Genomic DNA, 18,756 nt, shown 5'->3' with positions numbered 1-18,756 from the left:
GCACTCATTCTATGAGTGGATCAGTTTTGTGTGTCCGGATGTGCTTCCGGAGGAGAACCGAGTCTGGCCTCTTCAACCATGCTGGGAGCGAAACCCCTGTGGTAGTGCCCCTAGAAAAAACAAATAGCCATTCGTGAGGGGTCTGGTTGGTGGCAGTACATAGGAGGGACCTAATAGCATGGAGCGCGTCGGGAGGACCTCCTGCCAATGGGAGGTCGAGAGATTCCTGGACCGGAGGGTCAGTAGGACGGTCTTCCAGACCGTTGCGTTCTCCCTCTCCACCTGCCCGTTCCCCCTGGGGTTGTAGCTGGTAGTCCTGCTCGAGGTGATGCCCTTTTCGAGCAGGTACTGACGCAGCTCGTCGCTCATAAAGGACGAACCCCTGTTGCTGTGTACGTAGCTGGGGAAACCGAACAGGGTGAAGATGCTGTGCAGGGCTCTGATGACTGTGTGGGAGGTCATATTGTGGCATGGAATAGCAAAGGGGAAGCGGGAGAACTCGTCGATGACGTTCAGGAAGTACACATTCCGATTGGGCGAGGGGAGTGGCCCTTTGAAATTGATGCTCAGGCGTTCAAAGGGCCGGGAGGCCTTGACCAGGTGGGCCCTGCCTGGTCTATAGAAGTGCGGTTTGCACTCCGCACAGATCGGGCAATCCCTGGTGATGGCTTTTACCTCCTTGGTGGAGAAAGGCAGATTTCTGGCTTTGATGTAGTGGGCGAGCCCGGTGACCCCCGGATGGCAGAGGTCATTGTGGATAGCTTTCAGGCAGTCGTCTTGCGCGCTGGCGCACGTGCCGCGGGACAGGGCATCTGGGGGCTCGATGAGCTTCCCCGGTCGATACATAATATTGTACTTGTAGGTGGAGAGTTTGATGCTCCACTGCAGGATTTTATCATTTTTAATTTTGCCCCTTTGTGAGTTGTCAAACATGAAGGCAACCGATCTTTGGTCGGTGATGAGGGTGAACCTCCTACCTGCGAGGTAGGGCCTCCAGTGACGTATAGCTTCCACGATGGCTTGTGCTTCCTTTTCGACTGAGGAGTGTCGAAGTTCCGAAGCGGAGAGGGTTCGGGAGAAAAAGGCGACTGGTCTGCCTGCCTGATTTAGAGTGGCTGCGAGAGCTACCTCTGAGGCGCCGCTCTCCACCTGAAAAGGGCCGGATTCATCCACCGCCCACATGGCCGCTTTGGCGATGTCCTCCTTGATGCAGGTGAAGGCCTGGCGAACCTCATCTGACAGAGGAAAGAGTGTGGCCTTAAATAGTGGGCGGGCTTTGTCTGCATACTGAGGGACCCACTGGGCATAATACGAGAAAAATCCCAGGCACCTTTTGACTGCCCTGGGACAATGAGGGAGAGTGAGTTGTAAGACGCATACGGTCCGGGTCGGGGCCTAGGACTCCGTTTTCCATGACATAGCCGAGGATGGCTAGCCTGGTCGTGCGGAAAACGTATTTCTCCTTATTGTATGAGAGGTTGAGTTTCGGGGCGGTTTGGAGAAATCGGTGGAGGTTGGCATCGTGGTCCTGCTGGTCATGGCCGCAGATGGTGACGTTATCCTGGTACGGAAACGTGGCCCACAGCCCGTACTGGTCCACCATTCGGTCCATTGCTCATTGGAACACCGAGACCCCATTCGTGACGCCAAAGGGAACCTGGAGGAAATGGAAGAGGCGGCCATCTGCCTCGAATGCCATGTAGTGGCGGTCCTCCGGGCGGATTGGGAGCTGGTGGTATGCAGACTTCAGATCCACCGTGGAGGAAATGCGATACTGGGCGATCTGATTCACCATGTCTGCAATCCTGGGGAGGGGGTACGCATCAAGGAGCGTGAACCGATTAATGGTCTGGCTATAGTCCATTACCATTCGGAATTTTTCCCCGGTCTTGACGACCACCACCTGAGCTCTCCATCTTGGACAGCGAGCTCCATATGCTGGGCGGCTGATGCAGCTTGATAATTGCAGTCCCGAGCTAAAGCTTTTAAATCGCGCAGGAATTCATCCAGCGACTCCGCGGGGCGCTGGCGGCGGGTCGTAAAAATGTGGCGCGTGTAGACCTCGTTGATGGGCCTCACGTACATTCGATCGAGCATGGTCAGGGCCTCCGTATACGAGGAAGTACTGTTAAGTTGAGTAGAGATACGGTGGTTCACCCTTGCGTGCAGTAGGCTGAGTTTCTGCTCCTCTGTAGTTTCTGATGTGCTTGATTCAGCCAGGTAGGCCTTGAAACATCTGAGCCAGTGCAGAAAGATTTCTTTCGCCTCTGCAGCCTGCGGGTCGAGTTCTAGTCGATCAGGTTTGAGGGCTGATTCCATAGTAGTTTTCTTCAAGTTTCCTAAGATTATTAAATTGATGTGACCATAAATTCACAAGACACGTGATTGGAAGTGAACAGTGGTTTTAATAATCTTACAACAGAGCCTGCCTGCGATGAGATGAATTGGCAGCAGGCTCACGACTGCAAAGCTTTATACTTCTGGTTAGTGGGAGGAGCCATGGGCGGAGCCAAGGGTGGAGCCCAGTACAAACTCCTCATCTCCCCCTATGGGCAGAGCCGCGCAACTGCTCGCATACCGAGCTCACAAGGACACAATACATATACTGGAACACAGTGTGAATTAGTAGGTTTATAATTCACCACAATGCCTATATATTATTCACTATGTAATGAGCTTTATTTTGTAGCAATAACCTTTGAGATGGACCTTATCAAATGCCTTCTCGAAATCTAACTACAATATAACCACTGTTCACCTTTATCTGCAGCGTATGTTACTTCTTCAAAAGAATTTCAATAAATTGGTTCAACATGATTTCCCTTCCACAAAATCATGTTAACACTGCCTAATTACGCTCTTTTTTTTAACGTTTCCCCACTTTAATGCCTTTAATAATGGTGCTGTTTTAAGAAACTATCCTGAAAGCTTTCTATGAATTCCTTTGCCCATCTGATTTTCTCCACATATGCAATTTAAAATCCCCCATGATTATTGCCGTACCTTTCTGACAAGTTCATATTGTTTTGTCCTTTATACCCTGTCCTACTGTGTGGTTACTGTTAGGTGGCTGGTTTAGCTCACCAGGCTAAACCGCTGGTTTTTAAAGCAGGCCAGCAGCACGGTTCAATTCCTGTACCAGCCTCCCCGGACAGGCGCCGGAATGTGGCGACTAGGGGCTTTTCACAGTAACTTCATTGAAGCCTACTCGTGACAATAAGCGATTTTCATTTCATTTCATTTCATGTGTACCACTCCCATGAGTGACTTAACTTTAAGATTTCTAATCTCTACCCAAAACTTTTCTATATCCTGGTTTCCTGAGTTTAGGTCATCCCTATCTAATGTGCTAATACCATCAGTAATTAACACCTTTTCCGATCTTCCTTTCCTTCCTCAATGTCATGTACCCTTCAATACTTGGGTCCCAATCTATGTCACCCTGCAGACATGTCTCATTAATGGTTATTAGATCATACTTCTTTATTCTTATTTGCACTCTCAGTTCATCTGTTTTGTTGTGACTGCTACGTGCATTCAGATTCAGAGCCTTTAGTTTTGTCCTTTTATTATTTTTGCATCCTCTAGCCTTATCTGCTGATTTACTCTTCAATTTGTACTCCCTGTGCTCTCTGTCCCTTCCTGTCACAGTCTGTTTGTCATTTCTCACATTAATAACTTCCTCTCGTCTTTTCTCTCTTCATTGATTTACCACATCTTCCCCATTTAGTTAAAACCCCTTTCTACTTTTCTAGTTATGTGGCTCACCGGAACATGGTTTATCTGCAGATCATCCTATCAGTACAGCTCCCACTTTCCCCAGTACTGGTGCCAGTACCACATGAGCCGGAACTCACTCCTCCCACACCAGCTTTTGAGCTACATATTCATTTCTCTAATTTTCTGAAACCTATGCCAATTTGTACATGGCTCAGGTAATAATCCAGAGATGATAACCTTTGAGGTTCTGCTTATTTAATTTAGTGTCTAGTTCCTCATACTCTCTATCCAGAACCTCTTTCCTAGTTCTACCTATGTCTTTGGACCACAACAACTGGATCCTTCCATCCCACTATAGTTCCTCTCTAGCCCAGAGCACATGTCCTGAATTCTGCCACTCTTTGCTCAGAGAATAGTGTCAACCCCCCCCATCACTATACTGTCCCCTGTTACCAATAGTTTCCGTTTTGTTCTCCCCACTTGAATGACTTCTGTGCCACGCTGCTCTGGTCTCTGGTCTGAGAGAAACATAAACATGTTGGACAAATGCAAAGACTGAGGCTCCTGCACCCCTGCCCTATGGTCCCCTAACGTGTCACACTTGCAGTCACTTTCTCCTGTCCCTGACCACTGACCAGAAGACCCTATTCAAAATGTGTTACTGCCTGCTGGTACGAAGCATCCAGGTAACTTTCTCCCTCTCTGATGAGTCGCAGCATCTACAGCTCAGCCTCTAGCTCAGTGACACTGAGCCAAAGCTCCTCAGGCCGCAGATCTATTTATCCTGTATCACACCGGCAGCCAGGAGCTCCCACATGCTTCAGCCTTGACACGTCCCCTTTCCTACCATCCTTAATTAATTACTTCATTATACTATTTACTTATTTTCCTTTTTTATACAGTTTATTAACTTTACTGCTCGTTTGTATACTATTTTAAACCTTAGGACTGGAACAGACCTTAACCACTCAGTAGTTAGCTCCCTTCCCTGTAGTAGAGGAAGAACCAGTTCCTATGGGGTGAAAAAAGTCAAAAAATCAGAAGGAAAGGAACTTCTGCTCACCCTCCTGACCAAATTCCCCACTCACCTCCCAGGTATTAACTCAGTTCCAAAGCTGCACTCGTTTCTCTTCGATGCACTAAAGAACCATGTAATCATAGTAAACTAAAATGCAGCGAGAGAAACAAGATTATACCAATTAGCTAATTAACTATTCAGCTCTCTCAACAGTGTGTTTACCATGCCTAAGGCTGGAAGAAAGAAACTTAGGACATGATTCTCCAGATTCGTTACGCTCTCACTCAAGTGAAACGAGGGGGTGAATAGCGGGAGAGCTCGAAACCAAGAACCGCGCCAGGTACCAAACAGTTTGTGATGCAACCGTCCCGCTCCCGTAGGCTAAATCGGGATCTCGCCGTAGCATGGCGAGAAACCAATTATCACCACTTAAGGCCAATTTCCATACGATTACCCAGAGACACCCCATATCAAACGGCATCCCGTCATTCAGCAGCCTCCCCAGCAAGTGGTCACGCTGGTGCCGATTAGTACTCCTTTGAAAAACATGAACCTGGCTGAAGGGCTTCTGTGGGGAGCCATCTTTGCTCACAAGCAAAAAGCCCGGGGGCACTGGACTTGCTACGCCAGTGCTCGCTGGGGGGATGGGGGACCCTCTGCCATGGGAGGGTGGTGGGGGGAAACCACATGTGGCACCACCATGCCAACCCCTGGATTGTGTGTACCCATTCTTGGGGAAGCCCTTGCATCTGCCTGCCTGCCCAACAACCACCCATAACCCCCACAGACTGCCACGGCCTCTGACCGTGCAGATGACTGCTATTGCAAATAGGGAATTGGCAATCTTGATTAAGTGAGCACTTCACACAACCCACGTGAATCCCCGTGGGTGGGTGGGCCATGTAGCATGTGGGAGTCATTGCCTAGCATCCCAATCACACTTTGATGCACGGGCACTGTGCTTGAACAATGCAGGAGGCATCACCACACATGCAGCAGGCAACATCCGAATACCCAGGGGATGGAACACAGCTCCGGGAGCATGTCCATGGCTGAAGGCTGGGGGAGTGTCACGGGAGGGCGGTGGATGCCTTGAGAGGTGGGCCAAGAGTTCCAAGGTCAGCTTGCGTTGCGGAGAAAAGTGACAGAGGCATCATACTAGTGGTGCGCAAGTGTGTTTATTGTGTTTTACAATTCCCCACCCTCCCAATGGTGCTACCTCTCTGTCAGCCCCTACCTACTCCCCACCCCCTCCCCCAGTGCCCTCATGATCCTGGATGTACTTTGCCCTCCTAGCTCTACCATGTCTAGGTGTGACCCCAAGGTGCACATCAGAAAGTGGAGGTAGCCAGCAGCTTACCACGTCCCGTGGACTTCAACAAAGTCTTCTTTATCTAGGTTTAAACCCAAAGGTAAATTCACTGATCCTGAGCCTAGCACAGGGAGCTGCAGTTGGTGATCACACCATAGTGCCAATTCTCAAACCTCTTCTTTCTTCAAGCATGACTGTCCCCTGGGACCACTTGATTTTCCATTGACCCTCCTGTTCATATCTGAGGATTTTACATTGCGCTGTCTTAACTCATTTTCAATCACATCGCTGGGGAATTGATTCCTTTTGGCAAGAAGAAGGAGCTGGAGCACTGTGCCCAATTCTCCACATCACACCTTAGGAAGGATGTCAAGGACTTGGACGGTGTGCAGAGCGGATTCACTAGAATGATCTTGCCGGAAAGACTTCAGTTATGTGGCCGGGCTAGAGGAACTGAGACTTTTGTTCTTTGAGCAGAGGAGATCAAGAGGCGCTTTGGCAGAGATATTCAAATCAAGAAGGGTTTTGTTAGAGTAAATAAGGAGAAACAGTTTCAATTGGTGGAAGAATCAGTGACCAGAGAGCACAGTTTAACGTCATAAAAAAAACAGTGGTGATATGAGCAAAAAACATTTGAGCAGTGATTTGTTTTGATGGTATGCACTACCTGGAAAGTGGTGAAAATAGGTTCAGTAATTTTCAATAAGCAATTGCACAGATATTTGAAGAAGAAGAAAATGCTCAGCTTTGTAGAACGACCTAGGGGAGCTAATTGGTAACTCTTTCAAACAGCAGTCAGAGGCAAAATGGACAGGATGGCCTCCTCCTGTGCCAAAGCACTCTAAATGGCAGGGGCCTTAATGTGGAGCCTCCTTCCACTTCCAGTGAATCAGACATTTCCCACATTCTGACCCAAGAGGTGATTTTCAGTTTTGTTTTTCATCTCCTTCCTTGGGCCTCTGACTCTCCTCTGAGTATAGAAACAGGGATAAACCATTTATCCCCTGAGCACGCTCAATCGTTAAGGCTATCGAATTGGCAATCGTGAATATTTTATTTTTCCTGCTTATGCTTATTTTGAACCTTCAATTACTGCTTGAAATCAGAATCTGTCATTTCAAGGTTGAATTAATGCTGAGTCTCGGGCCTGTTTCTGATGTCTGGATTCAAACTCCTGAGTAATCTGGCATGCTGCACCAAGAGAAGTGTAGATACAAGAACATTATTTTAATGTATGGTGTGCGTGAGACCCTAGTGTGTTAAAATTAACATTCCATTTCAAAATCTACTGAAAGCAGCCGTGCTGTCTTTTTACTATGACAATAAGTCTTACTCCTTTAAGTGATGCTGTACAAATGGGTTTCAGTATTGGACAGTTTGCCAGGTGATGTATGTACACAAGGGGGACAATTTTGTAATGAGTGGATGTTTTCTTTTAAAAGCTTGGTTTTCACCTGCTCTGGCCATTAGGACATTAGGCCAGAGCACTTCCTCTGTTCTGCTTTGTCTCTCAGCCACAATGGACTTCCTGGTTCACAAGAAAAGTGCTTTACATTTCTTCAAAATTTGACATTTTTAAATGTATACTTTAACAATAACTGTACAAAAACCAGTTTATTATAGTTAACACTTCTCCTCACTCCGCTTCCAATGTAACATTTTGGCCTCTCCCTGTCACTACTCTGTCATGAGCCCAGGTACTGTTGCTCCAGTTGCCACTTGCTGTTCCTTCCTGCTGAAATGCACTGATCTATTCTCAGCCAGTGCCACATGCTTCCCCCTCCCCCCTCACCCCCCCCCCCCCTCCCTCAACCCCAACCAAAAAAGTCTCCTTGTGTTACTTGTTGCAGCAATCCAATCACTTTTTCCACACTCTGCTCTGAGATCCTTTGGAGGTCTTTGATCTCCTTCCTTGAGCCTCTGACTCTCCTCTGAGTATAGAAACGGGAGTAAACCATTTATCCCCTGAGCACGCTCCATCATTAAGGCTATCGCTAATAGGGAATTGCCAATCGTGGTTAAGTGAGCCCTTCACACAACCCACGTGGATTTCCGTGGGTGGGCAGGCCATGTAGCTTGATGCCTGCACATTGTGCTTGAACATTGTGGGAGGCAACACCACACAGCAGCCAACGTGCTAACACCCAAGGGATGAGACATAGCTTTGCGGAGAGGGCCCCAGTCGGAGAGTGGGTAAGTGCCATGGGGAGGGAGAGATGCCTGGAGAGATGGGCCAAGGGTTCAGAGGTCGGCCCTCATTGTAGAAGAAAGTGACAAAGGCACCAGAATGGTTGTGCACAAAATTGTGTGTAACAATTTCCCACTCTCCCAATGGTAGAATCCCTACCCCCCAATCCCCCCTCACCCTCTACTTACATCCCCACTCCATTCCCCCTCCCCTGGTGCCCTCCATAATCCTCGATGTGCCTGGCCCTCCTAGCTCTCCCACTAGGTCTAGGTATGTCGCAGGATGCACATCAGAGCTGGAGGCAGCCAGCTGCTTACTTCATCCAGTGGCCCTCAACGCCTCTGGTGGGCGACCTCTGAGGGCCAGTGGACCCCGGCTCCCTTGTCAGCGGCACATGCACAGCTGTGCCACCTTATCCCATGAGCTGGCTGTGAGACGCGATTTCGTCAGAGAGGTAGAACTCAGGGGAGCTGGTGGCCTCCGTCGCCACTCCATGGGACAGGTCCGAATTTCCACCCAATGCCCCCTGCTTGGTGCCCATAGGGCCCTGGGGTTCACCTTGGGATGAAGGGGCAGCTGCCCCTGCATCATCTGGCTCTACCAGCCCTGGCGGCTCCCTAATGCCTGCATCATGGTGTCGCGTCCTCGGCGATGCTCCTCAGTGACTGGGCCATGCTCCGCAGCGCCTCGGCAATCCTACCCGCGACTGGGACAAGCTCCGCAGCACCTCCCCCATTCCCATTTGTGAGCGGGACATGTACTGCAGAACATCATCAAGGTCAGCCTGGTTCTGGGTCATGTTTCCCAGTGAGTCGGACATTCTGCTAGACCCTCCGCCATGGCCAGCACTGACTGCGCGATGCCTTGGATACCTTCATTAATGGTGCCAACCGTTGTGCACCAGACTATACACTGCTATCGCCACCCTAGCAGTGTTGGCCATACTGCCACACATTGCTGGTGACATCTCCTGTGCCCGTAGCCTCTGGGACTCTTCCAAGCGGCTAAGGACATGCTGGAGTGTCGCTGACATCTCCCTCTGAATGTCCCAGCCTCTTCCTAATGTCTCCATCAGCTCTGGGGGAACCTCTTCCACAGGCTCAGCATCAGGCTGTGGTCCAGCAGACTTCCGACTAGGGGTTCCTGCTTCAGTGTGATGCTCACCAGATTGCGGCCCAGAAGCCTGACCACTAACCTTTCCCACCGAGGTGCGTGTATCTGCACAGCTGGAGGGTGAAGATGATAGCTGTGATGCCTCAATCGTATCTTCCTCGGAGCTCTCCAAAATGTTCTCCTCAAAGGCTGGAGAGGGGGTCACCCGGGATGAGCCAGCGCTGGAGGACCTGTGGGAGAATGGACATGTGGTCAGTGAGAGGGATGGGTCAGTCAGTAAAGCAATAACAACTCACGTTTGACAGGCCCTTTGGCTGCAGCCCAGTAGTTCCTCACCTCTGCAGCATCCGCCAGCCTCCACATTGGTGACCGCTCTGTCCTAGGCCACCCCAGTCACCTCCAGGGCACGCTCCTCGAAAGTGGCACACCACTGCCAGTCTAGGCCCCCTCCCAGCGATTGTGTGACAGCTTATCCTGAAGAGGTTGAGAGAGGGCATCATTAGCCATATGTGGGAGGGGGAGCAGGGGTGTGTGAAGGATGTGTTGAAGGGATGGGGGGTGGAAGGAAGGTGGGGGTCGCCATGGAAAGTTGGCGGTGGATGCTCCCGTGGGGGCGGAATGGTCTCGGGGGGGGGGGCGGGCGGGTGGTTGGGGGGGGGGGGGGGGGGGTGGGTGTGGAGGAGGAGAGTGGTATCTACTCATTCGTGATGCCCAGTATAGGCCGTTGACTTTTTCCGGCACTGCAGACCAGTCCTTTTGGTCACACTCCGGGCGCTCACAGCCATCACCACCTCGTCCCAGGCAGCACTGGCTGCCCTATGGCTGCCCCTCCGGGACCCTCGGAGGAAATGGACATCCCTCCTGGCCTCCACTGTGTCTAGGAGGCTGCCCAGATCTGCATCCCTGAATCTTGGGGCTGGTTTCCTTGTTGCGATTGTTGCGAGCTGGCTGGGGTTGGCCGAGCAAGTGCAGCTTAAGTGCTGCTCGACCTTGTTAACGGGAGGCTCGTGAGCGCGGTCCTGGCGGATCAGCTGGCGAGCCTTCACTTGCGTCGATAAGCCCATGAGGCCTCGTTAAGTGAACCAATTAACATTGAATAGCGTTGCTGGCCTCGCTGGGCAGAGCACCGGGAAGCTTGTGGCAGTTCCCGTTTGCTACCGGATAACTGCTCCCACAATGGTTTGGCCTTAACTACTCTTGTGGTAACGAATTCCACAGGTACTCTCTGGGTGAAGGAATTTCTCCTCATCTCTGTCCTAAATGGTCTACCCCCTATCTTCAGACTGTATCAGAGTCTCATTTGATCCAGTAAATGCAGGGATCACTCCAAGGCAAACCCACCACTGCCATTGGTTGAGGCCCATTGTTGTGGCAATGTCAGGATTTTTTATTCCCTATTACTGAGTCACCCAATGATTAGGAATTGTAGGCTATTGTGAGAAGTTATTGCTGTATTAATCCAGCCTATTTGAACAGTTCTGAATTTGTTCCATTTCTTTCAGGTGGTCTCTGGTGAATTCAGTGAAGATAGTGAGGTTTATAATTTCACGCTGCATGCTGGTGATGAGCTGACACTGATGGGCCAGGCTGAGATCCTCTGTGCCAAGACGGTAAAAGAAAAATCCCGCTTCAACACAATACTGCGAAAACTGGGCAAGACAAGCACGCTAAGCAAACAGATCAAAGGCAAGATGCCGTGCCTTATCTGCATGAACCACAGGACCAACGAGAGCCTGAGCCTTCCCTTCCAGTGCCGAGGAAAGTTCAGCACTCGCAGCCCCCTTGAGATACAGATGCAGGAAGGAGAGCACACCATCCGCAGTATTATAGAAAAGGTCCGGTTACCGGTTAATGTCACCGTTCCTTCTCGTCCACCCCGCAACTCCTATGACCTTCATTGCATTCGTGAAGGACATCGCTATAAACTTGTCAGCATTATATCAAAGACTGTAGTCTTGTGCTGCATCATTCGTAAGGATGGCATTATCCCGTTGCACTTGCTGCTGCTCGCAGACATGCCCAGGTTTGTTCTCCCTGAAGGGTTAATACGAGGCAACCCTCTGTATGAGAAGTTTGTTCAGGAGATAACGTTGTTTAGCCAGGAGCATTTTAATGCTGATGAGTACTCAAAGGCAGTCCGAGAGGTCAAAACGGACTTTACTGATGACTGCACTAGTCCAAGAAGAATCAGGGTTTGCTTGCAAGGGTATACAACCAATTCGCTGAATTATGCCCGAGATGAACTAACCCAATCATTTCAAAGGCTGTCCATGTGTGCTTTCAGTGGTGCTGTGTTGCATAGCAATGGGGAGGTTACTTTTCAGAGATGTAGGGATTCTATTGGGGAGCAGCAGATCACGCTGCATGAATTATTGACTCCGCCGGACGTTGATGTGGACAGAGAGTACGTGACCCCTGATTGGACAGACAATTATTTTAGGACTCAGGAGCAGCCTGAGATTCCTTATGAGGAGCTATGGACCAATCAAATTCCAGATAATTCGAAGGATCCCTGTGGCATGGTGCCAGATAGTGAAAACAAACCACAGCAGAGTTTGATCTCTTTCTACTCTCATTCTACTGCATCCCCAATTGAGGATCCTGTTCTTTCGACACATTTGGCTGTTTTACAAATGGGAGAATCCAGAATGCCAAGCCCACCTCCCGTACCTCCAAAATCAGAAGCTGTGAGTATCATAGCAAATGGATCAAGTGTAAGTTATTTTTTAATGTTTTAACTGCAAGGGACAGAATTATGGGTTTGTGCATTGTATATTAATGCTCCAATGCACTGTATTAAAGGATAATAAAGGATGGGTTCATACCAGCAATTCTCAAATATAAAATTCCCAGCATAAACCATGCAGGAAGCACCAAGTGGAGATTGAGGGTGTAGACTTTATGAACTCATCCTCTTAACGTGGAGCTTTGCATTCTGGGCATATGTATCTGGATTACAAGCCTGTGGTCTGCAAGGGATTTTATATCAATTATAATTAACAGACCAAAAAGATCCTCTTATTGCTCAATCTCATGTGTCAAGGCACCACTTGTCCCTCTAAGAAGGTGCTCGGGCTAAAATTATTTCCCAGATAGTTACTCCTGACACTTGAAACTTCCGCTGTTCCTGCTTACAACCCATCAGCAAATTACAGTCCAGTTGTTGAGTTCGTATCAACAGGTTTCATTTCTGATAAGTGTCAGTCATTTGAATTTCTGAATTCATTTATAGGGCAGACTTTAGAATTTTTAGAATTAATCAAAAAATTAGGCTGTTTTATCAAAACACCAACAACACTTTTGACAGCAATTTATGAACAGTGGCACATGAACAGAGAATCTTTTGCAGTGTAGATTAAAATTATGCCATGAGTAACAAATGCATTTATAAGAAGAGGGTCCGTCCATTATGAACCCATTTAAAATATTGAACAGAGAATTTTGTAATGATTTGTAATGATTAATAAAAATTTATTACAGATATTATACAGTCCAATTTAACCCATTTATGTTTTTAAAACTGCTGACTAGAATTAATCAATTTGATGGGTAAACATTTTTTACCTTGTTTAAATTTTGGCAATCACTATTGCATATATCTTTGGTAACTTTACGATTATCTACATTCAAGTTGTCTGAAATGTTCCACTTTCAATGCTATAAAATTGTTAAAAGTGTCTTACTGGAAAATACTTTGCTGTGTTTTTTTCAACTTGTGAGTGTAGCACAAAGTGAAAAACATGTTATTTCAGTCTGTGAACAAACTTACAGTATTTGATGAACCTACCAATCAGAATATTACTTTTGGCAAAATAAGACTACCTCTTAACATGTGTAAATGAATCCTGCAACTGAATCCTCATTCCATTTGGAGTAAACCATTCTCTCCATATCTTATTGGCGATGAAATTAACATATAAAAATATCACAATATATGTACCGACTGCATTTTCAAAATAATCCTTTAAAGGAACTTGAGTCATGCTGGGAATTGTATTCACAGGTACTGGTCATCTTCCTGTATCTTGCTCAAGTACTTATTCAAAACAATTAACCTTAGGCATGACTGTTGCAGGCTGTGTGTCCAGGAAAGGGAATGGGGGAGGAGGTGGTCATCGTAACCAAGATCTGTCCATCCCCAAACAACCCTATCACACACACACATTCTCCAGCAACTGCACCCTGCAGCCCATAGAAGTTCATAACAATTATTCATACATATGTTCAGATCCTTGGACAATTACAGGACCGTCTTGCACCAAGGTAAGTTTTATTAGCAGAATTGTGAATGTTTTTTTTAGCAGGAGTTCATATTATGCCAAAAACAATAAGTAATTTATGGAGGGTATCTGAAATCTGATACTACCGTCTTTACCAACAGTCACAATATATAAATATTGCTTGGAGCAGAGACCTGATCAAATATTCTGCATGCTATCAGTAACATTGACAATTACGTCTGTTCACATATCGATAACTGTCTTTATTTTTGAGTGGGAATTTTATCAGGTTGATAAATTTGAAACTGAAGAAGAGCAACCATTAAATCCCAAAAGCTTACAATTGATAGAGGACCTTTTGTAACAACTTAGGAACAAGCTTTGGAATTGCATCTATAATCTTGTATAATCTTTATTATTATTGTCACAAGTAGGCTTACGTTAACACCGCAATGAAGTTGCTGTGAAAATCTCCTAGTCGACACACTCCGGCGCCTGTTCAGGTTCACTGAGGGAGAATCCAGAATGTCCAATTCACCTAACAGCATGTCTTTCAGGACTTGTGGGAGGAAACCGGAGCACTCGGAGGAAACCCACACCGACTCCGTACAGACAGTGGCCCAAGCGGGAATCGAACCTGGGACTCTGGCACTGTGAAGCAACTATGGTACCCTGTCAATCTAGCTGGATGATGATGCTCTATTTGACATCATTGACACTAATGCTCCACATCTGTTTAATTTGAAATTTCTAATTACTCCTTTGGCTTGACCCCCTATTAAAGGGCAAAGCTATGGAGGGAAGTATGAATAATTATTGTAATATGTTACTGAACTAACAAAGGGAACTGGGGCAGTATAAAGCAATATGAAACTGACAGCACAGTTTCAGGATCATAGCCCTGGGACAGGGCAGACAATGGCAATTTGGCAATATCACTTGATTATTAATCCAGATAACCAGTCTCATCCTCTGGGGTTCAAATCCCACCACGACACTAGTGGAATTTAAATTCAATTAATAAATCTGGAATTGAAAGCTGCCATCTGAAATGATGATTATGAAACTACCATTTCTAGTTCATTCATGAAAGAAAAGATGCAAATTCAAAACAAAGGCCAATGTTGATTTTCATATCGATTATACTCTGTGTTCATGGCATATAATGGTCAGGGAACAGAATTCATGATCCGTAATGTTTAATGCGCATCATTTAAATTTTCACTAACACTGGAGATGGGTGCAGAAGTTTTCAGCAGTGACTACACTTCCAGAATACTTCACTGGCTGCATGGTAAAATAATGGTTTGCATCATGGCTTCACAGCGCCAGGGTCACAGGTTCGATTCCCAGCTTGGGTCACTATCTGTGCAGAGTGTGCACATTCTCTCCGTGTGTGCGTGGGTTTCTCCGGGTGCTCCGGTTTCCTCCCACAAGTCCCGAAAGATGTGCTTTTAGGTAATTTGGACATTCTGAATTCTCCCTCTGTGTACCCGAACAGGCGCCGGAATGTGGCGACGAGGGGATTTTCACAGTAACTTCATTGCAGTGTTAATGTAAGCCTACTTGTGACAATAAAGATAGTTATTATTAAAATGTTTTGAAACGTCCAGAAGTCATGAAAGATGCTATTTAAATGCAACTTCTTTCTTTTGATTACTACCTAAAATTGCCAATCATATGGCAGTGTAATAATGATAGGAAAATTACACTGTTATGTCTTTTTACAGCCAAGACACTAGTACAGTGCCACATACTAAACTCACTCAGTATAAATTTGGCATTAACAATTACCCAAACTGCAACTTCACAGAAAAGATAATTTAGAGGTACATCTAACAATTCATAATAATACAGATTTAATTTCTTTAATTGTGGGTTCATTTTTTAAACCCGCTTTCCCTTCTACTCAACTTTTTTTAAGAAGGTTGGCTTTGGGGTTATTCATTGTTACTCCTGCTCTATTGTTTCACATAATAGGTATCTCCATGGGATTCCGTCTATTTCTGTTACTTGGAAGAATTAGAACAGTACAGCACAGAACAGGCCCTTCGGCCCTCGATGTTGTGCCGAGCAATGATCACCCCACTCAAGCCCACGTATCCACCCTATACCAGTAACCCAACAACCCCCATTAACCTTATTTTTTAGGACACTACGGGCAATTTAGCCTGGCCAATCCACCTAACCCGCACATCTTTGGACTGTGGGAGGAAACCGGAGCACCCGGAGGAAACCCACGCACACACGGGGAGGACGTGCAGACTCCGCACAGACAGTGACCCAGCCCGGAATCGAACCTGGGACCCTGGAGCTGTGAAGCATTGATGCTAACCACCATGCTACCGTGCTGCCCACGGAAGGAGTAAGGGATGAGGAGGAAATAATAGGCATGTGTTAGAAATACAAGATTTTTTTTTATCGCTTATTGTCACAAGTAGGCTTCAATGAAGTTACTGTGAAAAGCCCCTAGTCGCCACATTCCAGCACCTGTTCGGGGAGGCTGTTTCGGGAATTGAACCATGCTCCTGGCCTGCTTGGTCTGCTTTAAAAGCCAGCTATGTAGCACAGTGTGCTAAACCAGAATAATTCTCTTCTCTCCATTAACCTTAGAACTTCATCTAATAAAAACAGACTTATCTGAACTTGTCTGACAACGGTAGTAGCAATATATATATATATATATATATATATTTTTAAAAATATATATATATGTACAGAATATACAGTATATGATTGGTACAGTGAAGTAAAGATTCCAATGCCTTGATGGGTCCGGATATGTTTGGCACTGGCCAAAGTGTCAGGAATCATATTTATTGGCTGTGCAATGGGAAAACCTTTATCAAGAAACCTTTATCAAGAAACTGGCATGGACCAACTGAAACAGAAGGGCACTAACCATCACCAACGGAATGTTGTTCAGAAACTAGGGGACTCTTCCAATCAGTTATGGACCCTCAGGAGTGTCACTGACATCCCCCTCTGAATCTCGTGGCCGCACTCTGTTGACTGCATCAGCTCCAGGTATACCTGGTCCAGCGGCTCAGCATCTGACTGGGACGCAGCTAGGTTCTGGAATCTAGCAGATCTCTGACTGCTGTTTCCCCTGAATGTTCCTTCCCCCACCTGATGTGCATTTGCTACTGTGTGGTACTCACCAGAATGTGCCCCAGAAACCTGTCCACTACCTTCGCCCACCAAAGTGTGTCTCTATATGCTGGTGGAGGGTGGGATGGCAGCTGAGATGCCCTGATGGTGGCACCCTCAGAGCTCTCTTCCAAAGTGTTCTCTTGGACATTCCTGCCTCCACCTGATGTGCATAGGATTCCCACAGCAGCCATTGGTTTTTCACCACGCTGCCGGGATTGGATTTGCCAAAGGGAGCAGGCAAGATAGATTGGAAACCGATTGCGGTGCGGCGTGGTTCCTGATTTCAGCCTCTCTCGCTATCTAACCAACCCACTCATTTACGCGCCCGGCGCCACTTGGCCAGTAGATCGAGCCAAAAATGTCTCAAGGTGCTTCACAGGAGTATTAGCAAATAAAATTTGACTCTACATCAAGGGACATTAGGATGGCTCAAGGGATAAGTTTAAGTGAACATATTAAAAGAAGAGAGGGAGGTTTGGGGAGGAAATTCCAGAGCTTACGGTGCAGGAGTGATCATATTGGATGAAGTGTTTTTTGTCAAGGGTCATCCCAGTCACCTCAGTAGTGCAGGACTCTGCTCTATGAGCTGCTCCCAGGGACACACAAAAGGCAAACATGGAGGCTGGTGGAGGATCATCAACTTGATGAAACATGCTCTTTGGACTGACCAAAGTTTGTTGGTCTTCCAGTGTGAAGAGCTTCGATGACCAAATATTGCAGAGTGGCACATTCGCTGGTCCAAAACTACACTAGAGATGCACTAAACTTAGGGGCAGCTGGTACAAAGATTCAATGGGAAAAGGCAATGGGGAATGGCAACTATCTAAGGGCCTCCCGCTACAGTATACCAAGAGGCTGGAAACTGTGTAAAACTCCTCAGGCTGTATGCTTGACATTAAATAAATATTGGAAATATTAACTAATTGTAAGTGTAGTGAGGCATCTCAAGATGTCATGTACTGTATTGAAAGAAACTGATTTCTTTTAGATTTGATCTAATGTCAAATTTGAACAGACATGTAGGGTCTATTTGTCAGGCCTCGTTGCGCTTATGCACGTGCGCAACGAGGCCGGTGAATAGCGGCAGAGGCCAAAAACGGGAACCGCGCCAGGCACCAAACAGTTTGCAATGGAACCGGCGCAGTCCCGTAGGCAAAATCGGGATCTTGCCGTAGCATGGCGAGAAACCAATTATCACCACTTAAGCCCAATTTCCAGACAATTAACAGGAGCCATCCCATATCCAACAGCCTCCCGTCGTTCAGCGGACTCCCCAGCAAACGCAGATTAGTACTCCTTTTGAAAATCGTGAACCTGGCGGAAGGGATTCTATAGGGAGCCAAGGCGGTGAGTAGCCATCTTTGCCCGCAGGCAAAGAGCTGGGTTTGCCACCCCAGTGCTCAGCGGGGGGGAGGGACCCTCGCCTGAAGGGGGTGGGCACCCTCTGTAGGGGTGGGCCCCCATTATGTAGGGGGGCAGGCGCTAAGGGGGAAACTGCACGTGGCACCACCATGCCAATCCCTGGATCTTGTGTACCCATTCCAGGGGCAACTCTAGTCCCTACCTGTTTGCCCTACCAACCACCCATAACCCCCACAGACTGCCGAGGCCACGGTGCTACGTATTGCCGGCAACATCTGCGCCCAGCCTCTGGGACTCCTCCAATCGGCTTCGGACCTACCAGAGTGTCACTGACATCTCACTCTGAATGTCCCAGCTGCTCCCAAACATCACCATCAGCTCCGGGTAACCCTATTCCAGTGGCTCAGCATCTGGCTGGGACCCAGCGGGGACTTGGGATCCAGCAGAACTCTGACTGGGGGTTCCTGCCTCCACCCTATGTATATCAGCAAATGTGTGGTGCTCACCAGATTGTGCCCCAGATGCCTATCCCACCGAGGTGTATGTCTCTGCAGTGGTGGAGGGTGGGGATGAAAGCTGTGACACCTCGATTGTGGCATCCTCGGAGCTCTCCTCCACGGTGTTATCCCAGGAGGCAGGGGAGGGGGCCACCCGGGATGAGCCGTCGGCC

General features: G+C 47.5%; 1 protein-coding gene across 2 annotated transcripts in view; it reads left to right on the top strand.

Moving 5' to 3' along the window:
- gareml (GRB2 associated, regulator of MAPK1-like) overlaps positions 1-18,756 on the top strand; it is a 273,854-nt gene that overhangs the window by 219,880 nt on the left and 35,218 nt on the right. Inside the window, exon 4 of one of the 2 annotated variants that reach the window (XM_038800060.1) lies at positions 10,854-12,065. In XM_038800060.1, the coding sequence (XP_038655988.1) occupies positions 10,854-12,065 (1,212 nt within the window). The remainder of the gene's footprint in view (positions 1-10,853; positions 12,066-18,756) is intronic. The other variant, XM_038800059.1, reaches the window with a different exon arrangement.

Source organism: Scyliorhinus canicula, chromosome 6 (assembly GCF_902713615.1).
Source record: "Scyliorhinus canicula chromosome 6, sScyCan1.1, whole genome shotgun sequence".
Classification (NCBI taxonomy): Eukaryota; Metazoa; Chordata; class Chondrichthyes; order Carcharhiniformes; family Scyliorhinidae; genus Scyliorhinus; species Scyliorhinus canicula.
This window is presented reverse-complemented; position numbering and strand designations above follow the sequence as displayed.